At 33.6% G+C, this 27,019-nt stretch overlaps 3 protein-coding genes across 4 annotated transcripts; 2 read left to right on the top strand and 1 right to left on the bottom strand.

The window, feature by feature from the left end:
- Window positions 1-1,734: 1,734 nt before the first annotated feature.
- LOC126661783 (disease resistance protein RPM1-like) lies at window positions 1,735-5,293 on the bottom strand. The gene is made up of 5 exons (XM_050355671.2): window positions 5,254-5,293; window positions 4,229-4,347; window positions 4,070-4,083; window positions 2,262-3,389; window positions 1,735-1,907 (listed from the first exon to the last, which is right to left on the bottom strand). The coding sequence occupies exons 1-4, from the start codon at window positions 5,291-5,293 to the stop codon at window positions 2,309-2,311; spliced, it is 1,254 nt and encodes a 417-aa protein (XP_050211628.1). The 3' UTR covers window positions 1,735-1,907; window positions 2,262-2,308.
- A 9,526-nt stretch (window positions 5,294-14,819) lies between these two features.
- LOC126661658 (E3 ubiquitin-protein ligase SINA-like 10) lies at window positions 14,820-16,683 on the top strand. Its single transcript, XM_050355537.2, has 2 exons — window positions 14,820-15,292; window positions 15,888-16,683. The coding sequence occupies exons 1-2, from the start codon at window positions 14,858-14,860 to the stop codon at window positions 16,560-16,562; spliced, it is 1,110 nt and encodes a 369-aa protein (XP_050211494.1). The 5' UTR covers window positions 14,820-14,857; the 3' UTR covers window positions 16,563-16,683.
- Window positions 16,684-22,850: 6,167 nt separating this feature from the next.
- On the top strand, window positions 22,851-25,976 carry LOC126659655 (transcription factor AS1-like). Of its 2 annotated transcripts, none has more exons than XM_050352972.2 (2): window positions 22,851-23,061; window positions 24,660-25,976. In XM_050352972.2, the coding sequence occupies exon 2, from the start codon at window positions 24,684-24,686 to the stop codon at window positions 25,785-25,787; it is 1,104 nt and encodes a 367-aa protein (XP_050208929.1). In that variant the 5' UTR covers window positions 22,851-23,061; window positions 24,660-24,683; the 3' UTR covers window positions 25,788-25,976. The 2 variants fall into 2 exon arrangements, with proteins under 2 accessions (XP_050208929.1, XP_050208936.1); XM_050352979.2 differs by lacking the exon at window positions 22,851-23,061 and adding an exon at window positions 23,558-23,659.
- The last annotated feature ends 1,043 nt before the right edge of the window (window positions 25,977-27,019 follow it).

Below are 27,019 nucleotides of genomic sequence, written 5' to 3'. Positions count from 1 at the left end.
GTCTATTTTTACAAAATAATTATTGATAGATATATTTTTTTATTAATTTGTTATGATAAATAATCAGGTCACGTGTCATGCATTAAATAGATGTTCATAGTCCTATATGATACTGTCAATCAAAGTCGTAAAAATTGTGTTGTTTCCGTTGATTTTCGTATTCTTGATTGCTGTAACTGACATCAACTCTTAACTATTCCAGTCTTTCGGGTCTTTCTTTTTTCTTTTTTCCTTTATATGTTTGTTTTCTTTAATTCAACTTTTCAATGTATGTACTAAAGATCCAGTTCAGCTATAGATTTAGGTAGATTCTATATATATTGACCGTATTTTTTTTTGTCTCCAATTAATATAAATCATTACATGTAAATACACCAAATTTTGCTAATTTTATGTTTTTCTGCTCGAGAGCAGGCATCTGTTTAGTTATGCCTTTGCTTTTCTAGTAATGCAAATGTCCAATGTTTGATATATCTTTTCTTTTAGTAATTAATTATATAGTACTAATAACATACTTTTGATTTCTCTATTTGCCATCTCGGTTCAGTGTTTGAGCGGTCATGCAGTTCATGCCGATCTACACTTGAGAAATGTCCATCTTGTGGTGATGAGCGTACTCCATGTCCATGGGAACAGTCCCTGATCATGGAGAACGTTCTTTGATATGTCACTGTGAGTTGCCAAAACGAGATGTATGGATGTAAAGAGAAATTTAACTACACCATGAAACTTGACCACGAAAAAAGCTGATAATTGTAATTTGTCGTATTGGGCCTCCTTCATCGGATCTAGGTTATTATTATGATATCGGAGTAAAATGGAAGAAAATCAATCACAGGTTTCAGTCTTTTACCGAGAATGTCCGAAGCAAGGATGAAGTTGGCGACCTTTCTTTTTCAGGTTTTTTTCTAAATGGCTTCCATCAGTTTACAGCTGACGGTTTTATCGACTTGAAGGTGCGCATAAGGAGTTATGACCATCAGACTTTTGAAGTTTAATCGAGTATGGTGTTTTGTTCCTCAATTGAGGTTCGGATCAGTAGGAGATTAGGTAGTTTACTCTATATATGGCTACTAGTTATGATATAGAGCATGGCTTAGCCATTTTTTATGATGTTTGGTTGGAGGATGATCCTTGCCAGAATATAATGTTCTACCAGTTGGGCTCATTTTAGTAAAACTATGCACTGGATGTTAATCGAGTCGAGTTTGAATTTGATCTAATTGAGTTAATTGTCGAATTGAATTCAAACATGAGGGTCATTTACACCCCTCCGCTCGAGGTCTAGTTCATTCAAGACCTTCATCACTAGACAGGTATTGCACAAATTTGGAAATGATAATATTTATGCGACAACCAGATAATTTACTCAACTTAGAGTAACAGAGATGTTCATGCTTCTATAACTATTAATTTGTGTATCTTGCTTCTATAGAAAAAATCTTCAGGCTCTGGTTCTTCAAAACCCTTGGCAAAAATATGCTGATTAATGTTGAAACTGATATGCTGTAGTATATATGCTACCCTAAACGACTCTGGTAGCTCCCAACTAAGTTAAAGTTGATATGCTGATGATTAATGTTGAAGCTTTCTAAGGGCTTTTTGAAATTCTTTTAATCCCAAAATCAAACTGAAACAGATTACAGATTCAGTTTGATTTGATTTTTTTCACGCCCCTAGTTCTGATGCTTCTTTGACATGCTAAGCAACTATGTGGGCAAATGACAAGCAGTAGAATAGATAAAGTACATCTGAATCATTTAAACAGAATTCAATTGGAGTGCTTTGCATGCTTTGACAGATACAGTAAGAAAATATCAATTACCGGCATTTTACGCTATCGAGTCTGCAGGGCTGCTCTCTGATTAGACTTTGCTGTCCCATCCTTCGTTGTCGATTAATATGCCCTGTAAAGTAAGATGATACAGATATATGTGAACTTTAGAGCGCAGGACATGATAGTTCATTCAGCATAGCAGTTGTGACCTGGAGGAACCACAAATTATATCCCAAATTACAACGTAAAATTTCTAAGTATTAAATCTGTTTAAAGGAGTCATAATCTGGCAGCAAAACAATCTTCTGAAAAGGAAAAAAAAAAGAAAAAGAAATCAAGTTTTGAAACATTTCGAGTAAGAAACATATTACACCTCTTAAGTCATAACTCATACATAGTAGAACTATTAAGAATTAAGGGACTTGTGGAGATGATAGTAATTAAGAATTTATGTAATGAAACTTCTTGTAATAAAACAAGATACCTGTAAATGTAATATGAGTCAAGCTGCAAGGGACTTGTGGAAGAACATCACTCTTCAATGCTCTCCAAGCGTTTAAACAAGTCGGAATCGCCAAGCTTGTAGCTACGGTATCGCTCTCCTTTAATCTTATAATATAAATTAACAATTGCTATATGCTCAACTTTCCAATAGTCATGTCCATTATCTGGTAGAATTCCAAGTACAATTTGTGTTTGTATGTCAAATAATTTTAGCCTTTTTAGATTTCTCAGAAAATGGATTCCAGAGGGTATTTTGTTGAACTTAGGAAAAGGCCCTATACTTAGTTTCTCCAGAAGGGGCAGTGCTCCTTCATCTATAGTCAGTTTGTTCAACCCAATTAAGCCCCTAAGATAGAGCACCTTCAGTTTTCCAAAGTATCCGTTCTTGAAATGCAACTCGTCTCCATTGTATCCCTCGTAAAACCCTAGTTCTTGTAAATTCGGAAAATCTTGAAGGATTTGCAATGCATCATCAAGCAATCTCGACCAGTTTAATTGGATTCTAACCAAACTCCTGAGTTTGGTTATCCAATGCGGCAACTCTACTAACGGCCCACTTAAGCTGAGACGCTGAAGCAGAGGAGGAGGATAAGACAATGCTTGTAAATCAAGAAACTCCTCCTTATTTAGTGAAGATATCCTGAGAGTACAAAGATGGGGCATCTTCTCCAATGCACTGCACAATTCAACCCCACTTTCTCTTTTCAGTTTTTTGATCCCCAATTTCCGCAATTGCGTCAGCTTTTCGACCTGCTGAATTAAGCCAGTGTCCTGATCTACTTCAATGTAACTGAGCTTTTGTATAGACTTTAGACTCCCAATGCTACCATTCATCTTCACACCACGTTGAAAATTAGGATCTGGTTCATCATTTATATTGATAAAAAATGCTAGTAAATGTCGAAGTTTCAGTAGCCTATTGATCTCAACTGGAAGATCATATACCGGGGTTTGCCTTAAATCCAACGTCTCTAAGTTGCAGAGTCTGCCGATGGATTTTGCAAGTTTCTTCACTTTTGTCTTTCTTAGGCTTAGGTATCTCAAATGCCACAAATTCCCCACTTCTGCAGGCAGGTGATCTAATGGAGCTCCTTCCAGATCCAGTGTTCTCAATCCACCACGTCATTTACGGACCAAAACTATCAAATTATGACACGTTATTAAAATAATAGCACTATCGTAATATTACTATTCAAAAGTGTAAAAGAATAATAAACAAAAAAACGTGATAGGCTAGTTCATGGATGACGTGGTAGACTCGATCTATCTAAGGATTTCTCATAAAAGAAAGATAGAATATTGCACGAAGAGTGAGGGAGAGATTGTGTGAAAAAGTGCTAAAGCGGTACTATTTTTAGCAAATTATTCTAAATTCTTTCATATTTTTTATAATTTATTATTTGGTACCTTTTATTTAAAAATCAAATAATTTAATAACTCAATATTAGTTCCGTCACATTAATGGGTGAATCATGTAAGACTCGGTTCGTTATATTATTTTAGAATTTGATTTTCATTAGAAAAGATATACCATGAGGATAAAATAGGAATGACAATTTTTAAAAGATAGATATGAGAACATTTTTAAAAAATTGAAGGATTTTTGCTAAAAATAAAATGATGGGTCACTAACATAAAAATTTGAAATTTTGAATGATATGTTTATTTGTTTTTTTAAAAAAAAGGAATTTTACTAAGATTTAACAAAGAGAAAAATCAAATTTTTCAAAATTGTAATTATTTCCAAAGCTACCAATAGCATAAGGGATTATTTATATAATATCCTACTTTTTAAATTTTTTCTGTGAATACGTCAAATTTCATAAAATAGAATCTGAAACAGTTACATTTGTAAAAAAATTGGGAATTCAAAAATTAAACTCGATGATTTGACATGTAACAGAGTAATATGCGAACACGCCTTATTTGATTAGCAAATCTACTTACAAAAATAAGAACTAAATTAGTAACTGTTTCGTCAATTAAGTGCAATTCTCGATCAAATTTTTTAACTTCCGCTAACTGAAACTGCAGCCACAACCTCCGACCACCACCACCTGACCAACCTTTAAAAAAAGAGATAACAAATCGTTCATAAAAAAAGGACAACAAATTTTTCATAAAAAAAAGGATAACAACCTTTCACATATAAATAACAAAACACAGTAGGAAACAACAAAGATAATTAAACTCAATAGATGACTAATCTTTTTTCAAATTATAAAAAGGTAACTAAACGGAATTTTCTTACAAAATGGTCACTGAAATATACCTTTTATTATAAAAATATTTATGTTATTACTAAAAGATCATTAAACTTTTTGCGGTTTACAAAAAAATCATTGCATTATACCTTTTATTACAAATGGTCATTGAACTATGTTGTATTTTTGCGTGAAAACGGTCCGTTTTTTATGGTGTACCTTTTGTAATAAAAGGTATAGTTCAATGACCATTTTGTAAGAAAAGTTTGCTTCGTGATTTTTTTGTAATTTGAGAAAAGACAGAGTTTAATATCTGAAACAACAATAAAAAAATTAATATAGCATATAAACGATTCCATCTTCATTTTTGAAAGGTCATCAATCTCTATTTGACTTGATTTTCGAAAATAAATATTAATTCTTCAAGAATAAAAATAAAAAGGAAGGCTATTTATTAAATACTATGAAATTAAAGCGAAATAGAAAAAGAGATGGCTACTGCCAACAGTAAAATTAAACTATTGACGCAGCCGGAGAAGAAAAACAAACAAGCTACTGGCCGCTAGGTTTTTTGAGAGAGGAAAAGTATCCTACTTTTTAAACTTAATTTCACCTTTTTGAGTCATGTTTTTATAATTTCTCTCTCTATCTAAATTAGAAATTTAATTTCAAAAATACCTACTATATATTAATCATTTTAGGTCATTTTATCGTCGAAACGAAGGATCGGTTCACTCCATGAACTTGGCACAAAATATCAAAAAGAACCATTCTCGCTAGTTTTGGTATTAACCCGCAATTGTGCCATTTAGTATCAAAAAGGCCCCTTCCCATTCTAAATTCATACGTGAGTTACACTTTCCGCCAAAAAATAAAAATAAAATAAAATAACCCTTGTCTGTTATTTATCTCTTAAATTAATTTTTTTGATAAAATGAAAGAGGCAAAAGCCTAAACAACCCTAAGCAACAATGCTTCTGCTATAAGAAACTCCTTGTATGTCATGCAAAATCCATGGCAACAGACTACTAGGAGTGGACTCATGAACTGAAATACCAATCACGTCACCATTGCCTAAGGAAGCAAGGTGGTCAGCAGCAAAGTTTGCCTCTCTAAACACATGACGAACATGAACAACCCAATCTCTGCGAATAAGGGAGCGAATAGCGAACAGAAGATTCGTATACTGAGCTGCAATCTCTGAGCTATTGATCTTGTCTACCACAGTTTTGTTATTAACTTCAAGGATCACTCTACGGTATCCCAGATTCCACGCCAAGAGAAGACCCTGGTACGCTCCCTTGAATTCGGCACCTAAAACAGAATCAACACCAACGGTCATGGCGAAACTACCAACCCAGCTCCCAAACTCATTCCTGATCAAGCCTCCAGCCTTAGCAATTCCCGAAAGGTGGTCAAAAGCCCATCAATATTCACTTTAAACCATAATGGAGGAGGAAAACCCCACCTAATAGCTGCTGGAACTTTAACTGCATTATTAGGATTAGAATTAACCTTACATTTCTAGGCTAACACGATAGTCTCTAACTGAGACTGAATATCTTTCACAACTTGATACACCAGAATATTAATATTATCCAACAAAGTTTGATTTCTCCAACACCAAATTTTTCAAGTGATCACCCCAAATAATTGCACCCAATTGATATGGTAATTGAATGTCACATCACCTCCCAGATTAGAACTGATCCAATCCCAAAACGAGCTCCTGAAGAAAGCTTGTCTGTCGTCTGGTTTAATAAATCGATGTCAAATCTGTTGTGAAACCCAACAATCTCGCAGAACATGAAGGCAGTCTTCTTCCTCTTCTCCACATCTGTGACACAAACTATCAGCAGTAATATGCCTCCTGCTACGCTCAAGATTAGTGAGTAATTTCTTTTGTAACACCAACCAAAGAAACTGTCTGATTCGCTCTGGGCCATCCCACTTCCACGCCAAATCCAACATTTATTAGAGTTGTTCCAATTATCTTCTTCAATGAGAGTATATGATAGGAGTAAAATACTCCTATATTACGAGTCTCTTTCGCATCGCTTTATATACTTTTGTTGCATGTTTCGAGTGATTATATCGCTTATTACGTGTTTTAGTGTTTCAGGATAAACGGAGCGTATGTGAAGGGTTTTGAGTCCAAAAGAGCAAAGAATAGATGATATGTGGAAGTCGAGAGATGGATTGAAGCAAGGGGCGAGGTAAAAATCAAAGAAGCCCTTCTCCTGCATGGTCTCGATCGAGAAGCACAATTACACCTTGCTTCTCGATCGAGAAGAAGAGCAAAAATCGGCAGAGTTTTTGGACATCAAGCTTCTCGATCGAGAAGCTGACTTTAATGAAGCTTCTCGATCGAGAAGGGCCAGAATTCAGCATCTCAAATCAGTTTTGGGTCTTGTGCTCTCTCAGCCCACTTCCACTTTTGGACAAACAAGCTTGTAATAGGATGTTTTTTTTATTTCCTTTTTGGGCTTTACTATATTAGGACACCTTATGTCACATTTTAGGGTAAGCCTCTTTTTGTAGCAACATTTATTACTCTAGCAATTATTCTCTTAGTTTTGTGTGACTTGTTCTTGGAGATTCCTCCATTGTTAAGGATTTGAAGCTTTTATTTCCAGATTTTGGGTTTTGAATTCATCTTTAATACAAGCTTAGTTATTGAATCTTCATTATCTTGTTCATGCTTTATTGTTCTTCATTGTTATTTGAGGTAAGCTTTCTCACTTTTATTATGTTGATTTACTATTGCTTAGTTGTTGTTTTTACTTTAATCATGAGTAGCTAAACTCCTAGTCTAGGGGTTGTTTATGATTGCTATGTTTGGTTGTTAGATGATTGGTTAGGGTTGTATGGGTTAGGGTTTCGTTGTGTTTAATGATCTTAATGCTTGGATTAAGTTAGCTCCTTAATTGATGATTTGTGTTTGATTAGTGAGGACGAGAGTTAAGCTAATTGAATAGACCTCGTTAAGCATAAGCTTAAGACCTAAATGCGCGAGAGTGATTTAGGGATTTAGCGGTTGTTGAGTTTGCGGATTAATCGGATTGATTGTTGTAGTCGACATCCACTTGTGCGAGAGTGATTTGGATTTCGACTCATTAATCAATTGTCGATTCGTCAAATCTCCGGCTCGAGAGAGCGGATTTAGATACCTTAGAATGGCTCGACCCGAACCAACACCCATTTACCCGACCTATTACCTAGGAATCTCAATGGCATGATTAGCAACCCTTAGGCGCTTTTAATTATTGTTTTTAATCCTTTGATCAATTAGTCGTTTAATTCTTAATTACTTCTTAGTCTAATCAGTGATTGTTTAATTTTAGTTCCGCTGTTATTAATCAAAAATCCAACTACTCTTTGCTTTCCGAATTGAAAATCAAAGTCAATTTCATTCACTTTAAACCCCTTGTCTCCGTGGGATCGACATCCGACTTCCGGATTACTACGAGCTGGCATTATTGCGTGAGCATTTTTGTCAACAAGTTTTTGGCGCCGTTGCCGGGGACTAGGTTGCGTTTAATTGATTGAAAGTATTTTGAAATTCGGTCGGGTATGTTCACAAAGGGAATGTTGTTCCCTATTTCAAAAGAGGCCCATGGCTAAAGGCGCACGGGCAAGAAGCGGCGAGACAAGCGGAATTTGGAGGTCAAGGTGGAGAAGAAGAGCATGACGAGGAGGGTGATCAAGAGCTTGATCAAGAACAACCGGCACCTAGAAGAGAAAAGGAGCCGGTAAGAAGAAGAGAGAAAGCACCGGAGGAACCGGAAGTTCAAGAAGAAGGGGCCCAATGGGGCCAACCATGGGCCACTAGCTCACATGGGGGAAGTAGCTTTGAGGATGAACAACGCCAATTTATGGCGGAGCAAAGGAGAATTTGGAACGAAACTAGATATGAAATGAAGCGGCTCCGTCATAGGCAAAGAAGGGAAGCGGAAAAATTGCAAGCATACTTCAATGCCCAAGGAGGGCCCCACTACCCGTCACCTACTCCATCCCCCGAACCCCCGGCGTTCGACTAGCGAGATTTGCATTTTCTAACCCTATCTCTTACAATTTCTTGTTTTATTTTATTTCTTGCTTAAGGGACTAAGCTAGAAATAGTTTGAGGAGGGTAGTGAAATTGTATCTCGTTTCTATCTTTTATTGCTTTATGTTGTGTTTTATTTTTGTTAATTTTAGTTGCTAGAGTTTAGTTAGGTTGTTGTGTCGCCTCCACTAAAGCTCTTGTACTAAGCATGTGAAATGAATCGAAAATGAGAATTAGTCACTTGGCACCGTGTTGAACCATATCAATGTGTATTATCTCTTGTGCCTTATTGCCATAATGCCTTTGTTTAGATTTAACAACTATGCTTAAATGCTTGCTTAATGGATGTAATTCGATATGACATGTGTGAAGGGATAGTGTTTAAATTGATCTTTAGTTATTAATCTTTGGATGTGATGGTTTAAACTTAATACGGTTGCATGATGTGCGAAATTGTGAAAAATTTGTGTTGGCATAATTTGGGCATAATTGGCATGAAAACATAGGGATTGAACAATAGGCATAACACCACATTTTTTCATATTGAGTTATTTCGAGCCTACTTGTCTTTGTGAGTGTTGCCTTGTCCGGAATTCCTAGAATTTGCTTGGTGTCCATTCAAAATTGCATTGTTGAGTGATTGATAATTAAATGACTATGGCATTAGGTGTAACCATTCTAGAGACCGCTTAAAAAGCCTACCTTTAACCTTTAGATAGCCAATTTTGAGCTTAGACCTTTGTTGATTTTACCATGTTAACAACACAATCCCATTCTTAATTTTCCACTTTCTTTCACCCAACTTGACTTGACAACTAGTGTGAGGAGGAGAGGGTAGTAGCTTGATGAATATAAAGAAGAGTGAACTTGAACTAAAAGTGAAATTAGTGCCTAAGAAAGAAAAAGAAAGAAAAAGAAAGAAAAATCCAAAAAGAGAAAGATAAAAAAAAAAAAAAAAGATAAAAAAAAATAATAATAATAAAGGCATGAGATTGAGTTAAGCGTTCAAAAAGAGTTCAAAAATGTAAAAAGTCCAAGCTAGCCCAAGTTCTTATTAATATTTTAACTAGTTTCAAGTCAAGTTTTAGCCTAAAGTATCAACTTTGATCTACCCCGACCTTGGCCACGTTACAACCCGTGCAAGCCCATGAGATAATTGTTGATCACCGAGCTAAGTAGTGGAGTTTAGGACTATGAGCAAACCTATGGGAATTCCGTGTTTGTGTGCTTAATTTTCTTATCTAAACACTTGTGTGTTAGAGTGATACCTAGTGAGGATTTTGATGCCTAGGTTCAATTGTTTATGTTTGATTATTGCCATGACTTGCCCTACATTGTTGCTTAACCAAATAATCGCATGTCCCGTAAACGATGGTGATAGCTTGAGTGTCCAAGATTAATGTTAAACTAATGCAATTGTGTTCTCTTTGCCTTCGCATTATGTCATTACAAATTGCATTGCTCATTTGTTTGCATTGATTATAGTTGTTGACATTAGACATTTGCATTTGTACAATTTGGTAATGGGAGTATGAGTATTGATGTGTGTTCAACCTTGCCAATGTCACTAAGTTAGTTGTGGTTTAATGCATTTCTTGCTTGAGGACAAGCAAGGTTTAGTGTGAGGAGGTTTGATAGGAGTAAAATACTCCTATATTACGAGTCTCTTTCGCATCGCTTTATATACTTTTGTTGCATGTTTCGAGTGATTATATCGCTTATTACGTGTTTTAGTGTTTCAGGATAAACGGAGCGTATGTGAAGGGTTTTGAGTCCAAAAGAGCAAAGAATAGATGATATGTGGAAGTCGAGAGATGGATTGAAGCAAGGGGCGAGGTAAAAATCAAAGAAGCCCTTCTCTTGCATGGTCTCGATCGAGAAGCACAATTACACCTTGCTTCTCGATCGAGAAGAAGAGCAAAAATCGGCAGAGTTTTTGGACATCAAGCTTCTCGATCGAGAAGCTGACTTTAATGAAGCTTCTCGATCGAGAAGGGCCAGAATTCAGCATCTCAAATCAGTTTTGGGTCTTGTGCTCTCTTGGCCCACTTCCACTTTTGGACAAACAAGCTTGTAATAGGATGTTTTTTTTATTTCCTTTTTGGGCTTTACTATATTAGGACACCTTATGTCACATTTTAGGGTAAGCCTCTTTTTGTAGCAACATTTATTACTCTAGCAATTATTCTCTTAGTTTTGTGTGACTTGTTCTTGGAGATTCCTCCATTGTTAAGGATTTGAAGCTTTTATTTCCAGATTTTGGGTTTTGAATTCATCTTTAATACAAGCTTAGTTATTGAATCTTCATTATCTTGTTCATGCTTTATTGTTCTTCATTGTTATTTGAGGTAAGCTTTCTCACTTTTATTATGTTGATTTACTATTGCTTAGTTGTTGTTTTTACTTTAATCATGAGTAGCTAAACTCCTAGTCTAGGGGTTGTTTATGATTGCTATGTTTGGTTGTTAGATGATTGGTTAGGGTTGTATGGGTTAGGGTTTCGTTGTGTTTAATGATCTTAATGCTTGGATTAAGTTAGCTCCTTAATTGATGATTTGTGTTTGATTAGTGAGGACGAGAGTTAAGCTAATTGAATAGACCTCGTTAAGCATAAGCTTAAGACCTAAATGCGCGAGAGTGATTTAGGGATTTAGCGGTTGTTGAGTTTGCGGATTAATCGGATTGATTGTTGTAGTCGACATCCACTTGTGCGAGAGTGATTTGGATTTCGACTCATTAATCAATTGCCGATTCGTCAAATCTCCGGCTCGAGAGAGCGGATTTAGATACCTTAGAATGGCTCGACCCGAACCAACACCCATTTACCCGACCTATTACCTAGGAATCTCAATGGCATGATTAGCAACCCTTAGGCGCTTTTAATTATTGTTTTTAATCCTTTGATCAATTAGTCGTTTAATTCTTAATTACTTCTTAGTCTAATCAGTGATTGTTTAATTTTAGTTCCGCTGTTATTAATCAAAAATCCAACTACTCTTTGCTTTCCGAATTGAAAATCAAAGTCAATTTCATTCACTTTAAACCCCTTGTCTCCGTGGGATCGACATCCGACTTCCGGATTACTACGAGCTGGCATTATTGCGTGAGCATTTTTGTCAACAGTATACGCATATTTGGTTGTAAATTACCTGAAGAAGACTTTCCCCAATACATAAAATCTGCTCCATTATCCTCATTTGGGGGACACATATTAACAATTTTACACAACCACTTATACGGCAAAATATGAGAGAATTTGTCCCAATCCCATTTTCTTTTAGCATCAGAGTAAAAGCTCACCGTACACTCCATCTCAAACTGAGGTATACTCTCTATCGCTACCTGCCTAAGAACGACATCATCCCCAAGCCAAGGATCAGTCCAAAAACGGATCTTTTTCCCATCGCACAAAGCCCACCGAATACCTGAGACAACTCTATCCCAAATTTTAAGGAGAGATTGCCAGAGGTGAGAAGCTCTTCTCGACTTAGCCAACGTCTCATAATCAAAAACATTGAAATTATATTTACCTCTCAAGACTTTAACCCACAACTTGTCTTGATTAGTAATTAAATTCCAGCCAACTTTCATAAGAAGAGCATCGTTCATAGACCTCATCTTCCTGAACCCGAGCCCACCATTAGATTTCGGCTGGCAAATAGAGTCCCAATTCAACAGGTTAACCTTCCTATTAACATCAGAAGTACCCCAAAGGAATTTTCTGCAGCTAGACTCAATTTCATCGCAAAATCCCCTAGGGATATACATAGTTTGCATCACATAAGTAGGCATGGAGGCAATAACAGATTTAACAAGAGTGGCTCTTCCTGCCATGGAAAGCGATGAAGCCTTCCAGTCAGTAAGCCTTTTCCGAATTCGGCTCATAACCCCCATCGAATGATGCTTAGACACTCTACCATGAATAAGATTGACCCCCAAGTACTTACCAAGATCTAAGGTTTTAGAAAACCTAAGACTATTGGCAATTTGGTTACCATAAACTAGAGTTATATTAGAAGAAAATAAAACTCTAGTTTTATCTTTGTTGACTCTTTGCCCAGAAGCATTGCGAAAAGAAGCCAACACATTATTAATCACTGTAACCTGCTCCATCGAAGCCTCGCTAAAAAGAATGAGATCATCCGCAAAAAATAAGTGCGAAATATTATGACTATTATTACCAAACTTGAGAGGCTTGCACTCCTTAGAATCAACACTGGCAGAAATAATGTGGGCAAGCCTTTCAATACAGAGAACGAACAAATACGGAGACAGAGGGTCCCCTTGTCTGAGGCCGCAAGATGGTTTGAAAGCTTGCAAAGGACTTCCATTCCACAAAATACTGAGGGAGGTGGTCGAAACACAATCCATTATGATATTGATAAGGCGAGTAGGAAATCCAACCATAACAAGGGTTTCGTGGAGAAAATTCCAAGAAACCTTATCATACGCTTTCTCTAAATCGATCTTAATAGCCATGTATCATTTTCTGCCCGTTTTCTTATGCATAGAGTTCATAGCTTCCTGAGCCAAAATGATGTTGTCCGTTATATGACGACCAGCAACAAAACTAGTTTGTTCTGGACCAATAATGCACGGCAAAACTGTTCCCAGCCTCGTAGCAATGAGCTTGGTTATGATCTTATAAGAAACGTTACACAAGCTTATGGGTCTAAATTACTTAATACTCTCAGGATTATCACATTTGGGGATTAGAGTAATAAGCGTTCTGTTAACTTCTTCTTAAATTAATTTTTAATATATCTTAAATTTCAATTAGCTCTTTATAATTTTAAAAATTAAATTTTTATTTTATTTTTAATAAAAAATTAGGGATCTTTTTTCCTTTTTTTTCCTCTCATACTTTCCTTTCACCGGATTTCTCCATTTTCTTCCTACTCTTTTTTTCTCTTCCACCGAACTCCTTCGCTATCGCTGGTGTCCTGATCATCGTCTCAGTGCGGGTCTGTTTGTATCAAAACTAACAAGAATGACTTTTTAATATTTTGTGCCTAGTTCAGGGGGTGAATTGATCCTTTGTTCTTTTATCATAACAGCCGTCACACTATTCTCTCTCTCTCTCTCTCACACAATTTCTCTCTTTCTCTCTACTTTTTCTATTCTCAAATTTTTGTCTTCCTGTCCTCTTAAATTTTCTCTTATTCTCTTTTCTAGTCGTCACCTTTCTTCCGTCTTGCTGTCGCAATTCTTCCGATGAATTTCCCATCGTGGTTTTTTCTCTGTGTCGTTATTTTCGGTGAATTTTCCGTCGACACGTTTCTTCTGCTGATTGTTTTGTCGCGGCGTTTCTTTCGATAGATTCATCGAAATCGTTTTTAATTTTTTTTGATTTTCTTAGGTTTTCTTGTATTTTTTAGATTTTTTGTACATAAATTAATATAAATTAATCTCTTGTTAATATAATTGTCTATTGTTAATATTATTTTTCAATTGTTCATTCTCTTGTTTGATGCTACTGATTTCGTACACAACGAATTGATTTATATTTTTTATTGTGTTTTCATGATATTTTTGCTACTGATTCCGTACAGAATGTATTGATTTATGTTTTTATGATGTCTTGCGATGTTTTTGCTACTGACTTACACAACGAATTGATTTGTGTTTTTATAGTGTTTTTACACTAAAAACAACCATACAAATACACCATAAGTACACACATAAATACACTATATACAACAAACACTATAAAAACACCATAGCATAATTGGAAATATATTTACAGATTTCAGCAAAAAAATATTTATAGATAATTTTTTGTCTAATTAGGAAAAAAAAATATATTACTAAAAATCATGAATATTATTTTGGTTAGCATATATATTATTTTGCTTATCGCATATATTGAAAATATATTCATAACATTTTTATTGCGAATTTTTCTATTAAGAAATTTTCTATTTAATAATATTCATAATAAAAAATTACAAATAGTTATGACGATTGAATTTTTTTTTTCTAAAAATCATTATCAAATAAATGGAGTAATATTTATTTTTAACCATATCAAAAAATATTTGATAATATCATAAAATTAATTTTGGCCAGTAAATCACTCCATGAAATCTGGCGTTTAAGTACTATTTCCATGAGATTAATTGCACTTGGAAATCCGCGTAAGAAGAACAATTATCTCGGTTTGACTGTTAGATTATTTTTTGAAATTGTTTGAAATTTACTAAGGTAAGGATAACTTGGCGACGTAGTATATACTTATCCCAACTCTTATTTGAATTGGTATATAAATTTAGCACAATAAGCTCAACAAACTTAGAGAACTCAAAAGTTAAGCACGACTCAAAGATGGCACCAATGGCATTAGCAATAGAAGAGTTGGAAAAAGATTGTGACTATGTTGAAGATGAAGACGACGAATATGATGATGATGATTATGATAAATTGCAAAAACCATTAAATGATGATGATGATTATGATAAATTGCAAAAACCATTAAATGATGATGATGATATATTTATCGACGATGATTCGGACCATACGGAGGAGCTATGGGAGGAAGAAGAAAAAGAGTACGACGCGGATGAAGACATATTTATAGAAATTGAAGGAAAAGAGAAAGACAAGAAAGTTGAAAGTGACGAAGCAATGGAAGAATATACGGAAGAAATTCGAGAAATAAACGATAGAGATGAAAATGAATCCGTTGCTTTGACATTGACAAATATAAATATTCTTGATTGCTCCTTCTGCTCCCAGGCCTTGAATATTCCTGTTCTTGAGGTTAGTTCACTTTGTTTCTTTTTTTCTGATTTTTTAAGGTTAATTATTATTTGCTTCATGTGCTAATGATAATTGTCAATAAAGATTTAATTTATATTTATTCAGTATACTCTTAATTTGAGGTTAGTTGTTTGCTTCTCAATAAAGATTGAACTGATTTTTATTCAATGTACTTTTAATTTGGAACTTCAGCATCTAGGGTTTACATCATTAATTAATTATACTGTTTTATTGGTTATTACATTCAAATATAACATCATGTGTCATTAGTTTGTTGCACGAATGACATGGCGCAACGGTTGCGTGCAATAATTTTTGGTCGACACAAGGTTAAAGACAAAATCATAATCCTACGTAGTGAATGGTGTTTCACTTATATTCACACTATGGCTACTTGGCTATGATAAATCTGCTCAAATTATCTTAATTTAAACAGAATTATATACGGTCTAGATTCACAATTTTGAGATTTTAATGGATTATTTTTCGAACTCCAGATTTTCATAGTAGTAGTTTTAATTATTTAATACCAGCTAAGTCAAATTAAAATTATTGTTAACTTTTATTAAAGTAACATTTTTTGTATATATGTTAGTGTGCAAATGGGCATTTGGGTTGTTCATCATGCAGCAAGAAGCTTAATGGAAAATGCTTCACTTGCTCTTACCCTTGGCCTCTGATAAGTACTACTCACAGCAAGATCATTGAAAATATTCTCCAATCTGCTAAAATAGCATGCAAGAACTCCATTTATGGATGCAAAGAAATCACAATCTACAACGACAAGCATATTCACGAGACGATTTGCATTTACTCACCATGTTCTTGCCCCGTTCAAGACTGTACTTTCATCGGCTCGTCCAAGGTTTTGTGCAGACATTTCAGAGATAAGCACCACGATGCTGCAAAGTCTTGTAAATACGACGAGGCTTTGTCGTTGGAATTGAGCATTAACGACAAGTTTGTGATACTTCAAGAGGAAAATGAAGGTAATGTGTTTATTCTGAGCAATATTCTAGGATCCTATGGCTATGTAGTCAGTGTCGGTCTCCTCGGAAGCTGCTCGGAATCGGAAAAATCATTCATTTATTCGATTCAAGCGAAGACTGAGACGGGTGCCGTTAGAGTGATTTCTTCAATGGAGAAGCTTCAAGGAAATAATTATAATAAGGTTTCTTCGACAGGGTTTGTTTTGATTCCATGTTTTTATTTTGGGTTTGATGGAAAGGTTCAGCTAGAAATATGCATTAGGCACTTGATGGAAAATTAGCCAATTTGACTCTGCTTTTGTGTATCTTCAAATTTGAAGTAGTTTTGACAGAATTGAGACCGATGATGTTTAATTTTCTCAAATGTTCATCAACTTTTATATTCCATTGTTAAATTGTTTATATTTATTAGTGTTTTATAATCATTGGATTGACACTAAAAATATTTTTGAATTGTCTTCAAGACATTTTTCATGGCAGAAAGTGCAGTATGCCCTATAATTATTTATAAAAAAATATTTATACTCCCGGTTCAACATGGTATTTAAACTTTTAAAATTGATGCAAATAAACTCCATCCCAACAGTAAATAAATCAAATATTATCATAATATTTTATCATAAGATGGTAGCATTATTTAAACAAACTTATGCACAAATGTTTAATAAAAATATCCTAAAGGAGTACCTTGCTTCAATTCGTGGACCGTCATCTTTAATCAATTGCCAACATTTGTGCTGTCTAATTGAAAAATAAAAAACGATATTCATTGATGAAGCATTTGCTGCAGCTGAAGCACTTTATTTCTCTGCTCTAAAGGCAACAAATGAATATGTTCAGGTGTGAGGCTCATGACCTGTTGAAGCAATGCCTTCTCCATACCATGAGCCAACTAGAACAATAGACGGAAAGTTGAAAGTTAGTTTTCAGAATCCTACTACACTTGGTAAATACCAAAAGTTGGTAATAAAAAATATTACACTGGAAACTGATATCTGCAGAGACTTTTTTCTTTGGGAGAGGAGATATAAGGGCAACTTCATGAGAACTATCAGAGGTAGACCTGACCATGGGCCGGTTTAGTCCGTGAACCGGGCCGGTCAAATTCGGCCCCAAATTGGTCAAATCCGAAATTGGATAAATACCAACCCGAAACTGGTGGAAGGTCAGTTTCGGGCTGGTTCTGGTTCCGAACCGCCAGGTTCGAGTTCAAATCTTTAAAATTTGAGTATTTTTAAATTTAAATATATTAAATATATGTTTAAGTATAATAAAGACCATTTATTTAACATTATGAACTTCAAATATATAATAAAATATATCGTTTAAGCGCGTGAATAATGGAACTCTTACATATATGAATATCATATTTATATATCTTATATTTATACTTGAATTTTATCGGTTATTTTTATATTTTTCCATGTGGGATTATCAGTGACGGATACAGACTTTTCTTTTAGGGGGGGGTCCAAATAAAAAATATATAATATATAATACTTTTTTGTTAAAAAACATATAAATTAACAATATTTTATTTATAAATAATTAATAAATTAATGTCAATTTATCATAATAGTTATTTTTTATGATGCTATATTCTAATTAATCCTGATAATTATTAAACCAAAATGTAATGAACTTATATTTTCGACCCGTATATATTCTTTGAAGAAATTTATGTTAACGCGACTGATAGAATTTTTAATTAAAAAAACACTACAAACATGAAATCGTATAGATTGTATTAGGCTGTTGTTCTATATCGCTAGATATACTTTTTGAATCAACCTCAACATAAACTTTCACAGAGGATATTTGAATAATTATTGATATGATTATATTTATTCCTCTCAAACATTTGTTATTATCTTTATACAAGCATCTCATACTTAAAAAACAATTATACAAATAAAATGACGATGTTAAAATAAGTGTTATTACTATTTTTTTCTAAATATCTTTATAATATGCCATTGTGAAATAATTTCAAGTAGAACATAATTTGATTGTTTTATATAAAAAAATTAAAAATATTATTCAATTTTTTTAAGTTAAATCTTATTTAAAAAAATTACAAACAGTAAAATTTATATTTGTTGTTTTTTTAGGAATAAATTTTTTGAATTAGAACATTTTCGTTTATTATATAAATTTTTTATTTAAAATTGAAATAAACTTTTTTGCATATAATTGGAAAACTTATACAGGTAAACCTCTCAATGTAACTAATTACTGGATGCTTTTTTTTCTTGTGGGCTAATTATTAGGACAGCCCTCTATATATGCATTTCTTCTTCCAATTTCAGGGGGGGCGGGGGGAGGGGGGTTCAATGACCCCCTTGTCCCTCAAGTGTATCAGTTATTGGGGATTATACTCTTGATAAAAAATATGATGAAATATTCCATATTGTTTAAAAATTATAGGTTATCACTTGATTATATTTATGTATTCAAGTTGGATCACGATTCCCTCAAGTTCAATGAACTTGAGGAAATTATGTTCAAATCTACAACGTTTAGATTGAGGTTTCACTAAAATTTGTTTCCATAACTCCAATAAAATATTTTTTTGATCTTCTACCAAATAGTTAGATGATTGAAAACCTAAAATAAAGTAACTCAATCTATTATCCACACACCACTTTCCATTCCTCCGCTGCTGCTTTCCGTCCTGACGTTGCCGCTCTTCGTTCCACCGTAGAAGACATGATGGATTATGTTGCTCCGGTGAAGGGAAAACAACAATCCAAAACGGCTCCTAGTGTTGATTCAATGTTAAGGTTGTCATTAACGGACAGACGGCCACGATGTTGCTGCTGCTGTGTCTGTGTTTGTGGGATCCGTGAAAGAAGGAGATCTTGAAAGAATGAAGAAAAGTAGAGAACAAAAATTAAAAGAATTATGGAGTATTGTAGAGAACTACAAAAGTAAATAAATAAATTACAAATATATTAGAGTAAAAATATAAAAATAAAAATACTGAGAGTATTTTTGACTTTTTAAGCAGTGTGGTAAATTTTGTAAATATTTTTCTTAAATTTTTCAATATTTTATATAAAAAGTCTAAAATTAAATGTATTTAGACCGTAGTGTGTAGGGGTGAGTAAAAATCGAGTCGAACCAGAAAATCAAATCGAACCGTGCCGAACCGAATGAAAAATAGTTAATATGGAATGCTTTGTTTTTGAATTTTTAAAAATTATGGTTTTTGGTTTGGTTTGATTTTAAGGGTCGGACATCGAATCGAATCGAAAAAACTGAACTTCCACCTTTGTTTTTATATAAATAAAATTAAAATATTAAATTTATTAATCTTTAGCACTTTTATTAAAAATTAATGCTAACCATCACTAATAATCATTATATTTATTAAAAATAGTAATAATATAGATTATTTTTGTGATGGTTTATTAAAAACTGGTATTTTTTTTAATTTTATTTTTTGAAACCGAAAAAATCAATCAAAATAAACTGAACTGAACTGAATTTTTAATGCACCAAACCAGAGAAATTATAAAATAGAACTATAATTTTTTTTTTAATTTTTAAAGTGATGATTTGGTTTGATTTCGACATTTTACACTCCATACCGAACCGAATCATGCACACCTCCTAATAGAGTGAACCATTTCACCAAGGAAAATGGTAATTGGATCATATAATTATGATCACAGCGTAAGTAAGAAATGGTAAGAGCAGCAATGGAATTAAAAATCCAAAAGAAAAAAAAATGGACGTAATGCATCACTGACACTGCACCAGAACGTCCCGTCCCTATCATCCTCGTCTCCTTGTGCCGTAAAACCCGGACTACAGTCCCCTCCTCCGCCACACCTACTGGGTCCCACTTCCTCCACGTGGCGCCCCCTTATAGAAAGATCCTCCTCTTCTTTTTTTTTCTATCGCCTACTCTCTTTTCCACCATACTATCCCTGTATCCTACTCTCCTCTTTTTTGCTGACGTAGTCACTAATTGGGACCATCAGAGGCGATCCAAATGGACGGTTAGATGAATGGTTATGAGATAGAAAAAATTATACTGCACTGTAATTTTAGTCACCTTTTTAATTTAGTTTAATCTCTTGTCCGCACAGTTTTTTTTGTATCAGAGCCGGAAAAGAACAAACACTGCACCCGTCACTCCCTCTCTGTATTTTTGTACCAACTGTAAAAAAGGATCATTTTTGTGAAAGGCTTGATATCTATACTATATATAAAATCACGGACGGGGGACAGTCAAATTTACTGAATAATCCTTTTCAGTTCACTATTAAATAAAGGTTTTATAGTCATTAACTAATTAGTTATTTAATTAATCACTATTGTAATTAAAGTCCTAATTAGAATAGATAGTTAAATTGTCTCCAATTTAGTTTTTAATATGTAAAAAATAACTAAATTGTCTCCAAATTAGTAGGATTATTTAATTATGTTTATTATAAAAACAAAATAAGAATAAATTCAGTATGGAAAAAATTTAATAACCGAATATATTATATTTATTTTTACAAATTTTTTTAACTAATTTAATATTAATTATAAATAAAAAAATTGATATAATTATAATAAATTTACTAATATGTTCATTGACGAGTTACGTTACGAGCCACGTGCATAGCACGTAACGCGAAACTAGTATTAAAAAAACTCCGATCTTCCGTTTCTTTTAACTCTATTCTAACATTAAAAATTTATTAATTTACACCTTTTCATTCCAATTATATTTTAAAATATATTTTTTTATTTATTTGGCAACAGTTTAAAAAAATTCTTTAAAAATGATCAAATTTAATATAAAAAGTTAATTTAATATAAAAAAAATCAATCTAAAAAATTAATTTTATATTTTAGATTAAAATTAAAATGATCAAATATAGCTTTTAACGTCAAAATATGATTAAAAAGAAAATAAAAGGTCGGAATTTTTTAAAATGTTAGGCTTAAAAATAACTCCTTCTAATTTTTTTTTATAATTCATTATTTTATACCATTTTTCTATTTATTTTTCCAAAATGCACCGGTCTAGTGCACAATAAACAAAAGCAAAAAATGTACTAATATTTATTATAAATTAATGAACACTTCAATTAGATAATTTTAATTATTATTATTTTTTTATCATCAAATATTTGACATGACAAACACGTCATAAGTTTATTTTACTTATAGCATAATATAAGTGTTGGTACAGTTTTCGGTAAATAAAAGATCATTTCAATCTCTGAATTTGACACGAAATATGAAATAAACTTAAATTCATAAAAGTGGATCAGATCACCACAAAACATGATAAAAACGTATCAAATCCATCTCTCCCACTCTCACCTACGAAAGTGAACACACTCTGTAGTTTTAGATGGTTAAAAGCTTAAAATCGTTTTTAATATTTATTTTATCAATAAAATTAACATTTAATTATTTTAAGATGTATTTTTTCTTTATAATTTTAAAAGTTTAAAAACATATTAATTTTTAATTGAAAAAAAGAAATATTTTTAATTTAAAAAAACAAGGAATATTTTTAATTAAAAAAGCAAGAAACATTTTTTAATTTTACCCCACTTTATATTATTTAAACATTAAACCCATTAAACCATTGGAAATTGAAAAAAGATTCCGACAAGTGGAAAAATATTTCAGCAGCCTCACTGTCGGAATCGATGATTGTGAAAAACAAACCCACTAGGATCTATTCTTCTTCGTATAGGCGATGAACGGGCGGCTCGAATTTTTGATTCGAAAGTGGTCAGTCGGCGGCTCGTGGGGCTGGTGGGTGATTAATATTAAAATTTGTTATAGAGTTTATTGGTATTTTAAAGGTTTAATTAGGGTTAATTTGATAAATTATGATTGATTATAGGCTAAATCTATCTAGAGGCCCTTGTACTATATCATTTTTGTTCAAAAAGTCCTTGTATTATTTTTTTGTTCTTCAGGTCCCTGTACTTGGCAAAATTCCGATTTTTAGGTCCTTTTGAGGGATTGGAGGAACAAAAAAATTGTAAGTAAAGGGACTGGAAAAAACTAAAAAAGGACCTAAAAATCAAAATTATGTTAGTAGAGTGACCTGAAGAACAAAAAAATAGTACAAAGGCTTTTTGAACAAAAATGATATAGTACAAGGGCCTCTAAATGGGTTTAGGCTTGATTATAAGAGTAATTAGATTTAATTAGGAAAAAGGTCTAAAAAGCTCCCAATTTTAAATTAAATAGGATTAATTAGTATTTTGGTATATGAAATGGATTTTTAAGAGGTGAAGTTGATACGTGTGAGTTTGTTAGAGTCACGCTTTCCAACGATAATGTGCTCAATAGAATACAAAATTCCATCACCAGACTCTCCAGGTGATTATTTTTACAATTTTGCAACGTGATGATTGATGATGGAACCATCAAGCGTTGTTTTCTATAAAGTCAAAGATATAGATGGCTATGATTGAGCTGTTTTTCTTATCTACGTGACAGCCATGTGTGCTTTAAATAACGGAACACATTATTACTGTTAGAGATGACGGAAGGTGGCGCAGTTTAATAATTTTCTTTTTTGGTTTTAAAATTTTAATTTTGTACTACTTATTTAAGTGTTAGAATTGGCGTGCCCTCATTTTTCGGTTTGTTTGTCAGATCCCAAGTGTGTCTTAAAAATCTTTGTTAAGTTAGCTTGGTTTAATCTGGTACTAAATTTTTTATTTTAGTTAATATTTTGTCTGAGTTTTAATGATTAAGTTGTGGCTGATGTGTTGAAGAAGAATCTAAGCTCTTACTATATGAATAAATGTAAGCATTTTGCTCTGTTTTCATGTTATTTTTGTATTTTTTTTTACTAGTTCAGTGTTTTAGTTTACTGATAAAATTTGCATGTTCTTGATTTTTTGTGTTATTTTCTTCTATCTAATTATTTGTAATAATTTGTTTGTTTGACTTGTTTGGTTTGCCTTTTGTGGGAGTTTGATGATGATAGTGAGTCTTTTTGGTGGTTTTTATTTTCTATTTGTTGATGAAACCAAACCCTGTTTTTATAATAATGATAATTAATGTTTATGTTTCTTTAAAACTGAATAAATAATGCCTATTTGATCTGTGTGGTTCTTACTTTTGATTTTTTTAACATGGTCAATTGTCTTTTGGCATTTTTTTAATTTTTATTAACTTTTGTGGTGTAGATCTAACAATGGAGTTTTTATTTAGTTCCTAGATGATATCAAAATTGACCATTGCTTGACCAGGTGGTTTTTTTAATAATATAAATGGGGTAATAAAAATAGCTCTACAATCACAAGAGTTGGTTCCTAAAACCATACCTTCATTGAAGAATAATGATTACACCAATGCCCCGAAAACCTAAGAGTTCCTCCGCAAGGTTCGTCCACGGAAGGTGAGTCAGGGCCTAAGATCAGGCCGAAAGGCGTAGTCGATGGAAACTTGGAATTTCACCAAAAATAACTCAATTTTCAGTCCTAAAATGAAATGCATTTCATATACTCCTTGATTATAAGATCCTGTTTCATTTTGTATTATTATTAGCTAATGCTAAATCTGAGTCAATTTATTAAGGATAATTCCTAAGGATAATAGAGGTTTGAAAAAGCATCAGTCTTGCTATGATCTCAACTTATGTTGATTTTTTTAGTATTATGGTGTACTTACTTGAAAGTTATCCCTGAGAATGCCAGTGATTTCAATTATATTTCGGCCTCTTTACGATTACGAGCTGGATGCTTTGAATGAGTCATCCATGCTGCATTTTTTGTTGGGTGAATTTTTCGAGTACTAAATCTCCATTGTTAAATCAATATCCTCGCACTCGAGCTCTTGCATTGTTTTGGTTGTTAATTTAATTGTATACTTGGATATGATTGATTGTTTGTAAACTTCAGTATAGCCGTACATTTTACATGTTGACAACTTTTGTATTGAAAAAGCTATATAACAGCGGTGTAGTTCCGGAATCTGCTGCTCTTTGCTATCTCATGTTTGTACTAGAGTTAGAAGTAGAAATATGGACAGTGCTGGATTTCTATTATGCTTTTGTTTAATAATTTTATGGTAGATTTTTTTTAATGATTTTGAAAATGTAAATAAATTGTTATTAACAATTCTTATTTCCTGTTTATGCATATTTTTACGTCAAATATTTATGTACGAGCATCTTTCTTATAGATTAAATGGTACTTACGGGTGCGTAAGCGCTTTACTAGTATTTTAAGTTTGATATCTTCATCGCCATTGTTAAAACATTTGATGTGATATGGCTGCCTTTCTGGTCATTTAGCTTGTTGTTAATTTATTTTTTTGTAATTCCGACTACGTTTGCTATCTGTGGAATAGTGAAATTTATTGTGTAATTAATTGAATTGTTTCTTGGTTATTTTCAGATACATTATGAAGAGTATAAGGCAATGGGAAGTGGCAGTTTCACATGGAAATGTAAGGAGAGCCAGCGTTGGAGAGCTGAAGAGGACGCTCTGTTAAGTGCATATGTTAATCAATATGGTCCAAGGGAATGGAACCTTGTCTCTCAGCGCATGAGCACGCCCCTTAACAGAGATGCGAGATCCTGCTTAGAAAGGTGGGAAAATTACCTCAAGCCCGGAATAAAGAAAGGATCCCTTACGAAAGAAGAACAGCGTCTTGTTATCCGACTTCAGGCCAAACACGGCAACAAATGGAAGATAATTGCTGCTGAAGTTCCAGGCCGCACTGCTAAGAGACTTGGTAAGTGGTGGGAAGTGTTCAAGGAGAAGCAGCAGAGGGAGCACAAGGAAAACAACAAGATTGTAGAACCAATAGACGAGGGCAATTACGATAGGATTCTCGAGACTTTTGCAGAAAAGTTAGTGAAAGAGCGACCTACTCCAACATATTCGATGGCCACTTCCAATGGGGGATTTCTTCATCCCGAGCCACCTGCGCCTGCGTCTGCACCTGCAGCAAGTTTGCTTCCCGCATGGCTTTCTACTTCAAATAGCATCTCCACAGTCAGACCACCGTCGCCATCCGTAACTCTAAGCCTCTCACCTTCAGCAGTTGCAGCACCCCCACCCCCTTCAATCCCTTGGTTGCAGGCCGAGAGAGGATCGGATAACACTCCTCTTGTTTTGGGAAATTTGCCACCTCATGGTTCTGTCTCGCCTTGCGTTGAGAACATGGTAATATCTGAGCTGGTGGATTGCTGCAGAGAGTTAGAAGAAGGGCATCGCGCTTGGACTGCACATAAGAAGGAAGCGGCCTGGAGACTAAGAAGAGTAGAATTGCAGTTGGATTCAGAGAAGTCGTGCCGTAAGAAGGAGAAAATGGAGGAGATAGAGTTGAAGATGAAGGCTCTTAGGGAAGAACAGAAGGCTATTCTTGATAGGATCGAAGGAGAATACAGAGAACAATTATCTGAATTGAGAAGAGATGCAGAAACCAAGGAGCAGAAACTTGCTGAGCAAAGGCAAGCCAAGCATTTACGTGTTTCCAAGTTTCTCGAGCAGGTTGCATGCAGGCCTAATGGCCGGTAAGAAGATTCGTGCTTTCTGTATGAACTTGGCTTGCTGGTTTCATAAATGGTGCAGCATTTAGGTGAATTTCATTTATGAATGTCTACTTATTTAACATCTGCTTATGGATCGGACTTCTTGAATGTAAGGTATGATTAACATTATGTATTTGGATTCTCTTGTGAAAAATGTCATAAATATGACTTCTCAGTGTCCTGATTCACCAAAATGGATTATTTTATATGCTTCAGATTATGTATTCATGGTTTTTCTTATGATAACGTACTTTTCAAATCATTGTTTATAAATAGATGATAAACCATTCTATAGATAAGGATAAAAAATTGACATACATGAAAATTAAATTCGCTTAAAACTAAAAACAAAATTTCTTCCATAACAAAATATGCAGAGCTGTATGAACCTTTGGAGTACAGTGAAGTTTCACCTAATTGATCATGTATCTCATCGCTTGCCTTGTTGATTGAAAAAGGAGCATGAAACTATTTTTTTCCATATCAAGATGTGTATTTAAGTTTACGAACCAAGAGTTTTAATTGAAATTGAGAATAATTAAGTTATTATGATGATTTCATTTAAAATTGCGGTGACCAAAAAATGAATTTTACAAAGTTTAACTCAGTTAATTTGAAATAAAACTTTAATTGTGTTAAATTTAATTAAAAATAGTTCATTTTTGAGTTAAAATGAATCCAATTAAATTAATTTTTTTAAAATCAAATCTTTAATGTTGCAAATCGAAGAGTACTAAATCAATAAGTTCAACTTATTTATTCATTTAAATTAACTTTTTCTACTTCGAATTTGAATGAAGGTGTATTTAGTTTTACAATCAAACTGAATATAACAGTTTATCAGTTAAAACAACATATCTTGGCAGATATGACATGTACAAATAGATAAAAATAGACAAAAATTATAATTGGGTCCTCAGAATTATCGTTTTAAATCCACGACTCGTTTTCTGGTGGTTCAGATGTGGAACCAGTTTCGGATTAGTGCGCAACAAGGCGTTTTCGATTGATTAAAACATAGAAGATTGTTTGATTGACTGAAATTGACTGTGAAGAGTGTGTGGTGAGGCTGGGTGGTTCAGCCAACAGTGCTATTTTTTTAGAGTCTGATGTTCGATTTATATATGTATTGGTGCCACCTCTGGTTAGACCTGGCAATTCGTGTATGCGGGTCATAAACGGGTCAAACCCGTTTAGACACGAACACGACACGATTAT

The sequence above is a fragment of the Mercurialis annua genome, linkage group LG1-X, assembly GCF_937616625.2.
Source record: "Mercurialis annua linkage group LG1-X, ddMerAnnu1.2, whole genome shotgun sequence".
Taxonomy (NCBI): Eukaryota; Viridiplantae; Streptophyta; class Magnoliopsida; order Malpighiales; family Euphorbiaceae; genus Mercurialis; species Mercurialis annua.
Note: the sequence above shows the minus strand (reverse complement) of the source record. Positions and strands in the feature narration are given on the sequence as shown.

What these genes read in the sequence shown, in the direction of transcription:
- LOC126661783 (XM_050355671.2), bottom strand. Translation starts at nt 5,293, where the DNA reads ATGGCACAATTGCGGGTTAATACCAAAACTAGCGAGAATG. An exon ending in TACCAAAACTAGCGAGAATG is followed by an intron (nt 4,348 to 5,253) that starts GTTCTTTTTGAT and finishes CTTTTTTTAAAG; the next exon opens with GTTGGTCAGGTGGTGGTGGT.
- LOC126661658 (XM_050355537.2), top strand. Translation starts at nt 14,858, where the DNA reads ATGGCACCAATGGCATTAGCAATAGAAGAGTTGGAAAAAGATTGTGAC. An exon ending in TGAATATTCCTGTTCTTGAG is followed by an intron (nt 15,293 to 15,887) that starts GTTAGTTCACTT and finishes TATATATGTTAG; the next exon opens with TGTGCAAATGGGCATTTGGG.
- LOC126659655 (XM_050352972.2), top strand. Translation starts at nt 24,684, where the DNA reads ATGGGAAGTGGCAGTTTCACATGGAAATGTAAGGAGAGCCAGCGTTGG.